The following is a 10,221-nucleotide window of genomic DNA, read 5'->3' as shown; positions in this document are numbered from 1 at the left end:
AGTAGACGACTCCATCGAAACTGCGCGGAGTTAGCAAGTTCGTATATTTGGTCAGCTGTCAATGCCTCTGTACACAGCAGTAATTATACACGTCATATATAAATGGTCCAACTACCAAGCGCAGGGACCTTTCAGCATCGGACACGCGAGGATACGCGACGTGCATCAAATAACACGTGCTATATTTGGGAACCTAACAAAACATTGCCCCTTTTCAATGCACGATACCTCAACAAAATGCAACAAAGTATTATGTATACAATTAAGTCGGTGGGACAAATAATTACGGGAGATAACTGAACATGTTGAGACATAAAATACAGCACACTTAGCAGTCAGAGTCGATCACTACGGGAGGTCCCGGAGCCGTACCGGTCACCGATTCCGCAGCCGGCTTGGGAGAAGCGGGACTCGGCTGAAAAAAAAGAATACAGTCATCAGTGTCTTTGGCTATTCATTAACATTGACATTTCCTGGCCGTTTAGACGCTGCATCGGTGGCCTCAGAGGAGCGAGGCGTCCTGTCAAAAAAAAAATTAACCGATCTCCATGAACCGCTATTTGAGACTCCTCTTTACGTGAACAGAGGTCCGTAGTTGCCCCCGTGTCCTCACCTGCTCTGATGGTTCTGCCGGCCGGTCACCGGCTCCCGGCGGGGGCGGGGGCGGTACCGTCGGCCTCCTGAGCGGCGCGTCGGCCCTCCGTCCCACCGGGCCGGCCTCCAGCAGGCTGACCAGCTGCACCACACTGCGCCGCTCCGGCTGCTCCGGCTCCGGCGCGCCCTCCGGGGAGCCGTATCCGGAGGAGGCGGCCGGAGAGGCGGCGCCGGCCGGCTGCGGACGGTCCCCGGGGTCCGGCGTCACCTGGAGCGGACGGTCCCCGGGGTCCGGCGTCACCTGGAGCGCCTCCAGCGCCTCCAGCGCCTCCTGCAGCTCGCGCGAGGCCCGGTAGTTGGGGTCGCTGTGTAGTCTGCTCAGCGCGCTCGTCAGGCGGCCGATGGTGCCCGCCAGGGGCGTCTGCGGCGGCGGGCGCTCGGAGACCGGTGTCGGTAGCGGGCTGGCACACAGCGGTACCGGGGCCGGCGGGAACGGCCGGGCCGGGGAGCTGCACTCGGTCAGAGTCGGCGCCGGGGAGGGGCGCACCTCGAGCAGACTACAGGAGCGCACCGGGCGCGGCTCGGTGGGCGGCCAACCGCCGCGGCTCGGCCCGTAGATGGCGCTGAGCAGGCTGAGACAGCGCGGCAGCTGCGAGCTCGCGCTGCCCGGCTCAGAGCGCTGAGCGGTGCGCACCGACAGACTGGCACAGCTGGAGCGGCTGGGCGGCGCGGCCGGCGGCGGCGGCGGCGGAGGGGGAGGCGCGTCCAGCGGGGTCTCACAGCGGGCCGTCTCCACACTGGACTGGGTGCGGTACACCCAGGAGGCCAGCGGAGCCGGGGTGGTCAGCCACAGGTCCGGCGCGCCCGGCTTCTGCGTCATCTGGCTCTGGAAACACGGCACACCGCACTACTGAAACACCGGCACACACGGATGGTGAGTGGGTGGGCATCAGACTACTGACTTTAATAAAGCCAACCATCACCTTATGTATTCCAGCAGTTCAGTTACCAGTTACGACATACTCCATACGACATCCATCCGACATACTTCAGTTACGACATACTCCATCGTCTTCATGACTCGAGTCAGTATGAATTTAATTATTTTTGGTCGGTGAGCACCGCAATCAACCTACCCCACCCAGCGGCTCACCTGCGAGAACATGAAGCTCGATGTTCCGGACGAGGTCGATTTTGGCGACTGCCAGGTGCGCGTGCCGGGTCGGTACTGCTCGTAGGCCAGCTGCATGCAGAACACCACGTTCCCGGCAATGAAGGAGGCCGCCGCCGCCACCGCCGTCGACACCGCCAGGATGAGACAGACTGCGGAGACATATGAACAGAACAGCGTCGTTAAGAGAAATCTACACTCGGCAGCAGGAGAGCTAGTCGACAATTATCCTCAGATAGACACCAAAGCAAGCTAACAGAAATTCCTCGATTGTGGACCCTCCGTCGAGACGTCGATTTTAGAAAAGGCCCCGACAGGTCCCACCCCATCTGCGTCTTTCCATACCTAAAGCGACGTCGGTGGCCTGCTGGGGGCTCGGTGCCAGACCCAGTAGCACCCCGAGGGCGGCGTTGACGACTGGCGCCGAGCAGAAGGCGGCCAGCTGCAGCTGAGAGCGGCGCGAGGCGTGCAGCGGTCCCGAGAAACAGAGCATCGCCGACACCAAACCGGCCAGCACGTCCTGCGGACACGGAGGGTTGCTGAAGTGTCTCGGAGAGACACGGATGTCTCCAGGACACGGGTCCCCACAGGGGTGTCCCAGGGATACGGACAGTTATTGATGCGTGCCGTAGACATGGGCGTTTATTGAGGTGTCCCGTGGGGACAGGGACATTTTCTGAGGTCTCGGGGACAGGGACACGACTAATGGAGATCCCGGGGACACACCAACTGTCACGCACCAACTGGCATTTCCTACGGACGCGACCACAACCGCCGAGGTGTCCCGAGTGAAGCATTATTGACAGGACGTCCACGACTAATCCTAATGAGCAGTTCTATCGATACAATGTGCGCTCGCAGCGGCCCAAATTCACTCACTCTGGTTTCGAACTCGGTACTCAAACATATGATTCATCCAGACTGAGGCGGTAGATGGCAGAAAATCTGACTCATCCAAAATGGCGATATCACATTCACAATCTGACTCATCCAGGCTGTGCTAGCTGTTCCCCACACAGTTCGATTGCCCCATAACCCACGTTAATTCAAAACCCGCTAATCCCGTACCCACAAGTACGGAATTTGCGAATCGTGACTCTCCAGACTCTCAAGACTTATGTCTTCTCGACTCACCCAGAACCCCGCTGCGATGGTGGCTCCGTTGACCGCCGGCCGCGGCGCCTTCAGCAGCAGGTAGAGGCCGCAGACCAGCTGGCCGACGCCGGCCAGCAGCAGCACGGCTGCCAGCAGTCCGGCCAGCAGCAGCCAGGACCGCGCCCCGACCGGTGCCATGTCCGCTGTCTGTCGGGGCGCCGCTCCGTCCCGGCCGGCCGTCCCCTGATTATGTGCCGGCGCACGCCGCTCCCTGTGTGGTCGGGCTCGTCAGATGCGCAGCGACAGACGCCGAGACGCGGTGCAACGCTAAGACACGGCACGTGTCACGGCTTGCGACGGTACGAGTCGCAGCATGCGACGCAGAGGCGGCAGGGGATGAGAAACGAAGTGCGACGTTGAGACAGGGGACGCGAGAGGACGTGCCACGCCGAGGTATGGGAATGAGACACAGCTTGCGACGCTGAGGAAGGGGATGAGACACAGTGGACGATACTCTGACAAAGGAGAAGCGAGACACGACGCACGGCACTGACACACAGACCTGACTGGAGGAAGCGACCAGTCAGCAGGAAACGGCGATATCTCGTGCGGCGCCAGTCCCCCGGGCAGCAGGGATGTGACGGCACGTCGCGTCACCGCCACAGGACGTGACGTGATGCGGCCGCACACCAGAGACACTCGCGGTACGGCTAACATAGTACATACTGCGTGCTGAACGGAAAGGACGGCGGAAGACGGAAGATGGAACGGTGGCCGACGGGGACCCTTCTGCGAAATATGCGTTTTTTATAGAAAGATGTGTCAGCGCAGCTTCAAGATTTATACAGTGAACAGCTCTGGCAGTCAAATTCAGTTGATCAATGAATCAGGTGGAGCATTGTTCCACTAGACTGACTTGCTGGCAGAAAGGGAAATGTAACATTATACTGCGTCGTTGCAAGTAGGCGATGACTGGTGGACCTCGCACTGGGGATCAAAGGTCTCGTTCTAACAACCCAACGACCCTTAGAACGAATGGATCAGCACGGGACCGGACGAACAGACAAACACGCGGTCAGACGGACGGGAGGACACAAGTAAAAGACGAACACGGAACAATTCACGATCATCGGAGGTGGTCAACTCACACTATCTCTGCCCCATTGTGCCCTATCCAGCCCGTGGTCCCTAGGCGCACGGTTTGGTATATGTCAAGTTTAGGTCCTAACTACAATTGTGGCGCTTTTGATACGAATATGAAACAGCAAAAATTTTAGGTTTTAGGTTAGGTTAGGTTGTAGGTTTGTAGGTTTTAGGTTGTAGGTAGGTAGGTTTGTAGGTTAGGTTAGGTTAGGGTAGGTTTGTAGGTTGTAGGTTGGTAGGTTATAGGTAAGTAGGTAAGGTTAGGTCAGGTTTGATTGTTTTTTTCTTTTATTTGCGAGACATATGAGTATCATTTTTGGATTCAGGATGTCAAATAATGTAAAAATATGAAAAATTTATCAATGAAATCTTCTTAGGACTTAAACTTGACATTTACCCACGGTTTTACCCGATCCGTGGTTAGTGAGGCCGGGGTCCCAACTGTAATGCTCACGTGCTAAAACCTTACGCGTGGTCCGTAGGCTCACAGTCTCACCTGGTTTACAATCCTGCAGCTCAGTTGTCCTCAGCTCCGTAGGAAGCGCCTGCTCCGCTCTCCCGACAGCTCCGCCGCGCACCGCAGACGCCTGCCGCGGCCGGCCGCCGCTGCCCGCCTGCGGTCGGCCGGCCCGTGGCCCTCGCCCGCGGCACTGACCTAGAGGTGGGACGCAGTACCTACCGGCCCCGTGCTACCCCCGGGAATGTGTGGGGTATGGCGGTGCATACTGACGGATGCGAGTGTACCTGGCGAGATGATATTAGCAGCTGATGGTGGATTGAAGAATCAGGTGCTACCACCTCTGTCAATTCTCGCCGTCCGTCGAGCAAGTATCAATTGTCACATCCCTTTGATACCAGACCATGCGATATTTTTACATTTCTCACACGTGATACAGCCCCTGATACAGCCATACCTGGTAAAAGGTACGAGCAACAACGGAAAGAAATGACGGCCCGCCTTACAGTCACTCGGAGATTATTCGTGGAGTCTGCGAACTGGCTAAACCGAAAAACGTCAATTTAATTCAACCTACATTTATCACTTCAAACGTTACGTCTTTGTATGTTTTGAAAGTTGTCTCACACCTTTGAGCACCATTAACAGGACAAGCGCCACGATCTTAAACGGATTGAAAGTACCTAATTTCATTAATTTCTGAAAGCATTCACTTGAAAAGCAATTTCTTGACAGGCAAGATGGAATAAACTAACGTCGAAAATGATTCATTTCGCATTACCCATCAAAAATATTTGATCAAAAGCGACTGACACCGCTTTGAACGCATCACCCACTGATCATTTACTCTGCAAAGCATCCCTTTGCAAAGCATCCCTTTGCAGACGAGGCACGTGATACTGCTAATTTTCACTGCAAGGTCTGATACGCTCAAGATACGCTTCGGCTCGGCTGGCTTCCACGGCTTCGACCGACAACTCCCTTTGCAAGTTCTTTCAGTTCTCATTGCCTTACTTCCATATGTGCTTTTGGGCAAAGATCAAGAGGTTAAGAACTTCACCCAAGAAAATAATTGACGATCACATTAGACCAGCCCCGTCAGTGCATTCGGCAGGTATGGGAAAATTAGATCACGACCTTGATCACAACGACCCTAAGACCATGACTAACCTTTACCAATGCATTGCTTGGAACTATTTCAGCGTATGCTCTGCTATTATAACGAGTTTGTAAGGCAACCGGAAGTGCCTGATGTATCTTTTGTATATTCTGTGTATTTGCTTGTTTGCTTGTGAGATCTCAAGTCGTTCAGTAGATATCTTTAGTGATGAAGAGAAGGAAAATTGTGAGGTCGCAAGAAGAGAATTTTTGACACCAACAGATCGCATTATGAGAAACATGCATGTGGAAGACGTCCGTAAGATTGTATTTGAAGGGGATATGGTATTATCACCGGCGCAAAAGGCCCGCTGGTCTAAGACAGGCTACTTAAAAAGAAACATTTATATCCTCATAAAAGAAAAATGGCCCGATAAGGTTGTGAAGTACAAGTTCACCAAACCATACCCGGATAAGTCAATGGTGATTGCGGCTATGAAAGAATGGTCAAAGAAAACATGTATCAAATTCTCGGAGACTACTGGCAACGTCCTGAGCATATTCAGAGGGACCGGTTGTTACGCCCAGGTCGGCTACCACGCCAAGAACATGCAGATGTCCGTCAGCAGCCTGTGCGACAAGGGCACGGTGGTGCACCTGCTGGGCCACGTCATCGGCCTGCCGCACCAGCACTCGCGGCCCGACCGGGACGACCACCTGTTCATCCAGTACCACAACACCGCCCTGGAGGACGTGCTCTACCTCAACTACAAGGGCTACGACCTGTGCCCCTACGACTACGGCTCCGTCATGCACTTTGACACGTACGGGCTCAGCTACAACGGCGAGAGTGTGTTCCTGGGCAAGACGGAGCACGAGGCCGAGGACGGTCTGATGCTGTCTCCCACCATCGGCGGCGACTGGAGCGCGCCTTCCGACAGCGACGCCGCGCTCGTCAACAGCGAGTACGGCTGTCCGGCGAAGCCGTGCAGCACGCGCAAGGCGCAGCCGCCCGCCTGCAACCAGGACGTGGTGACCACGCAGGCGCAGTTCGAGCGCACCGTCACCTTCAAGACTATGCTCACCGAGCGCAGTAGGGCCATCTCGTGCATCTGGAAGACAGAGGTGCCGGCGTCGCTGCCGTGTTCGCGAGCAGCACTCTCGATCACACTGTCCGAGAGTCCCGACAACGACCTGAAGCGAGTCTGGTTCGCCAGCGGCTGCCGGCTCTTCAACGTGGAGATTTTTGACCCAGACGCCGACATGAGCTACTTTTACTGCGCGGCACAGTTCGCCCGTAACCCGACCAAGGTGTTCGTGTCCACGGCAAAGAAAATCTACGGCATTGTCAGAATGTATCCGGCCGATTGGGAGGGATTCGAAACGGCCGCGCTTGACACAGGCAAGGTCAGATTCTTCAACATCAAGGACTTTGTATGTGCCGGCGAGATAAATGGAAAATGTTTCTGAGAGGTATTAGAGGAGACAGTGCTGCGAGCGCGCGGTGATTATTTGCCGACAAGAGGTGATAGAACGGAGAAGGTAAACCAGACTGAGATTATAGAAAGAAGGTAAAGTAGCCACTAACCGCCCCGTCGTCCGCTGTTTGATCTGTAGCGGACCGCAGTTATCAGAGCCAGTTGTAGTGAGCTGTCTGGTACAGCCATAGCCGAGTATGACGCCATACTTATGTGACGACTGGTATCGGTAAGCCTCCGTGTTCGTGAGGGCGATTTGATCGTAATGAGAGAAATGAATGAATCAATCATGAAGAAATGATGGCACAGCGAGCAGCGTGTTAGAATCACCGTCAGTGTCATATTAAAAGGGTGATAAAAGGGTGATAAGTAACAGGAAATAAATGAAATGGATCAAAATACAATTTCCACAAGAATACGTTGGGACATACGCAATTTTTGATAATATTTATGTGACAACCAGTGTTCCTACAGCAGTTCGCGATTCAGAGCATTAAATATATTGGCACATCAACATACAAACATGAATGAAACATCTAAATGCCGAAAAGCAGTGATGATGGTGTGAAATTATCGTGTTCCGTCACCCCGATTCAACACATGTTGCGATGAGTCTCGATCTGTTTGAGCGTCATAAGACATTCCCACCTGGCATATGGTGTCCAGCAGTCCGCCGTATCACATCAGTCACGTGTGAACGGTCAATTTGTGACTGCCGACCGCCGTCGGAGCGCACTTGCCACACTGTCACAATCAGAGTTGGCCTGCGCTACGCTACGTTACGCACTACGTTACGCTACGTTTGCTTTTTTGGCCAAAACTACGATACCGAATTACGATACGTTATATATTGCTACGTTACTGAATTACGGTATTTGTTAATTAACGCAGCAAATTATTTTATCGTACTACGTTATGCAATATGTCATCATCCACTACCCAGCGGAAACGGTTAGTCTCTAGTAAGCCAAATACTGCGCACAATGATCGCCGGCTTTGCAGCATCGTCGGTGCGGCGGTGCCTACGCGCTACTCGCTAGATGCGCTGGACTTCCGACAGGGAATTCCCTGGGACTCCCCAGTGGGAAATCCCCGGTGTCGGTCCGGCCGGAAGAAAGACTCAGTGGTATTCATATAGCAGGCGTCTCACATCCGTGTAAACGGCCGGAGGTCTGGTGACGACTAACGATATGAGTAAACTGAAAAAAATTATGTACCTTATACAAATACAGCTGACCTGTAATTGCTACGGAATCCATTTCGTAGTTCTTACGTTATTCTATTATTTTCCGTACTACGCTACCGAAACATCCCAATTACGCTACGAAACGGAACTGACAGCTACGGGTTACCGAAAACTTCAAAATAACGTAACGTAGGCCAACTCTGGTCACAATACCTTTGTCGGTCTCTTGGGCCGGACATGGCACCGCCACCTCGCCGATCGGTGTGCCGTCACCGAGCCGGGCGTATCACAGGTTACAGCTAGCGCCAACTTCAGGCGAAGTACCGTCTCGCCGTCGGCTGGTGGGGCGACTCGCCGTGCACGTGGATGACACAAGGCGAGCCCAGCAGATCAGTGGCCAGGGTGAGGGCGGCAGCCACGCGGCGTGCGAAGTCCGCCGGCACGGACACGATAGCCCGGCCCGCCGAGACGTCGTAGGAAGTAACGGAGAGCGGCGAGCACGCGCCGAACTGGGGGAGAAAGACGATAGTGGTCAGTGTGTGGCCAGTCTCAGCTGGTCTAGGGTGAGAAAAACAAAACCTGAAGGTGGCAAATATTACAAAATGGACACAGCCTCAGTGTCCCACAATTAGATTTTGGCTTGGGTGTCAGAGGAGAAAATTCCTTACCAAAAAGGGGATTAGAGTGGTAAGTTGCTGGTCAGATTAGCCCCCTCCTGCCCCCCCCCCCCAAAAAAAAAGAAAAGGGATAGATTGCACACATTTCTTTACAAAGGTAGAATCCAATGTGACCATTGACACAATGGATTCTAATTTCTAACCATAGGTTAACCATACATTCTAACCATTGATCCATACAGGCAGATATTTTCTTGGTATAATTGGGAGTGGATAACTGTTCTTTAAAAAAATGAAGGTGGAAGCAGAAAATTATTTTTGTTTTTGAATGTTTTGTCCCACCCAAATCAACAAATTTTGAGACACTACATGGCCTTGGAACTAACAAAACATTTAAGTTCATATGCCAGTCCCATGTGGTATAGCAAAACACTGGTGTGAATTACACTGTCAAGATTATGCATAGGGCCGTAAGCATGAAAAAAGATTAAAACGCATACCTCTCCAAAAACTGAGCGCACAGCCTCCCTCAGTCCATACTCCACATATTCATGATTGATGGAATCTGGCTTGTTGCTTATCCACTCACTGAAAACAACAGAAAAACTCATGTCAATGTGACTTGAGAACTACATCACAAACATGTGACACACCATCCAACAGCAGCAGAACCTACTGACCTTAGTACCAGACTGCAAAGGATGGAAATTTCCACAGGCAATTTCAACAAGATCTAGTCAGTGCCAACTGCGGTGACACTGCCAGTGAATAATAACATTAAGCTGTGTCAGTGTCTCCAACCGCCCCGCCAGTGACCATGTAATGCAGATTTACTGTGATGCAAAACTGAAGCGGTGCAGGGTGCAGACCCTAACATGTACATGGCAGACAATGTGCTGGAACTCCTGTGCTGGTATGAGGTGATCGTTGCCCATAAAATGATTCGAAACAAAACACCAAACTATCTTAATTCTTACATTGTGGGCCGCAGGATAACATCTTCATTTCCACCATTCTCCTTCATCCTTCAGCTTAGTTGTTATGAAAAATATCACATTTGGTCTTGGACTCTGAATCTCCCGTCAGTAGTCGTGTTTAAAATTAGAGCTTATATTTTAAATATTACCCTTAAAGTTTCTCATATATTCCGCATTCTTACCTTACGCAACTCGTGAAATTCCTTATCGTCGCAGGCACGCCATAAATGCCTGAAGCTAATGCTACCATATGCAGTCTCCCTACAGGAATTTTAGCAGACGTCCCATGAAGGAATCTTGGTCCCATGTCCCATGCGGTCTTGAACTTCTCGATTTCGAAAAAAAGATACCTATCAGAAACTTTCGTTTCTTATAGGTATCTCGAACTTCTTATTGCTCTGGAAC

At 52.6% G+C, this 10,221-nt stretch overlaps 2 protein-coding genes across 3 annotated transcripts; both read right to left on the bottom strand.

Moving 5' to 3' along the window:
• Positions 1 to 29: 29 nt before the first annotated feature.
• LOC122370368 (formin-like protein 5) lies at positions 30 to 4,742 on the bottom strand. 2 transcript variants are annotated; one of them, XM_043345906.1, is made up of 7 exons: positions 4,500 to 4,628; positions 2,900 to 3,131; positions 2,111 to 2,285; positions 1,748 to 1,917; positions 896 to 1,480; positions 614 to 862; positions 30 to 415 (listed from the first exon to the last, which is right to left on the bottom strand). In XM_043345906.1, the coding sequence occupies exons 2-7, from the start codon at positions 3,056 to 3,058 to the stop codon at positions 329 to 331; spliced, it is 1,425 nt and encodes a 474-aa protein (XP_043201841.1). In that variant the 5' UTR covers positions 3,059 to 3,131; positions 4,500 to 4,628; the 3' UTR covers positions 30 to 328. The 2 variants fall into 2 exon arrangements, with proteins under 2 accessions (XP_043201841.1, XP_043201840.1); XM_043345905.1 differs by having other exon boundaries at positions 614 to 1,480; positions 4,500 to 4,742.
• A 2,778-nt stretch (positions 4,743 to 7,520) lies between these two features.
• On the bottom strand, positions 7,521 to 10,022 carry LOC122370367. Its single transcript, XM_043345903.1, has 4 exons — positions 9,817 to 10,022; positions 9,340 to 9,427; positions 8,434 to 8,731; positions 7,521 to 7,790 (listed from the first exon to the last, which is right to left on the bottom strand). Exons 1-3 carry the CDS (start codon positions 9,861 to 9,863, stop codon positions 8,534 to 8,536), a joined length of 333 nt encoding a protein of 110 aa, XP_043201838.1. The 5' UTR covers positions 9,864 to 10,022; the 3' UTR covers positions 7,521 to 7,790; positions 8,434 to 8,533.
• Between the last annotated feature and the right edge of the window lie 199 nt (positions 10,023 to 10,221).

Source organism: Amphibalanus amphitrite, unplaced genomic scaffold (genome assembly GCF_019059575.1).
Source record: "Amphibalanus amphitrite isolate SeventyFive unplaced genomic scaffold, NRLGWU_Aamphi_draft 001127F_arrow, whole genome shotgun sequence".
Lineage (NCBI taxonomy): Eukaryota > Metazoa > Arthropoda > Thecostraca > Balanomorpha > Balanidae > Amphibalanus > Amphibalanus amphitrite.
The sequence above is the reverse complement of the archived record's forward strand: the minus strand, read 5'-3'. Positions and strand labels throughout refer to the sequence as shown.

What these genes read in the sequence shown, in the direction of transcription:
- LOC122370367 (XM_043345903.1), bottom strand. Translation starts at nt 9,863, where the DNA reads ATGAAGGAGAATGGTGGAAATGAAGATGTTATCCTGCGGCCCACAAT. An exon ending in GTTATCCTGCGGCCCACAAT is followed by an intron (nt 9,428 to 9,816) that starts GTAAGAATTAAG and finishes TGTTGTTTTCAG; the next exon opens with TGAGTGGATAAGCAACAAGC. An exon ending in TGCGCTCAGTTTTTGGAGAG is followed by an intron (nt 8,732 to 9,339) that starts GTATGCGTTTTA and finishes TTTCTCCCCCAG; the next exon opens with TTCGGCGCGTGCTCGCCGCT.
- LOC122370368 (XM_043345905.1), bottom strand. Translation starts at nt 3,058, where the DNA reads ATGGCACCGGTCGGGGCGCGGTCCTGGCTGCTGCTGGCCGGACTGCTG. An exon ending in CCATCGCAGCGGGGTTCTGG is followed by an intron (nt 2,286 to 2,899) that starts GTGAGTCGAGAA and finishes CCGTGTCCGCAG; the next exon opens with GACGTGCTGGCCGGTTTGGT. An exon ending in GGCCACCGACGTCGCTTTAG is followed by an intron (nt 1,918 to 2,110) that starts GTATGGAAAGAC and finishes ATGTCTCCGCAG; the next exon opens with TCTGTCTCATCCTGGCGGTG.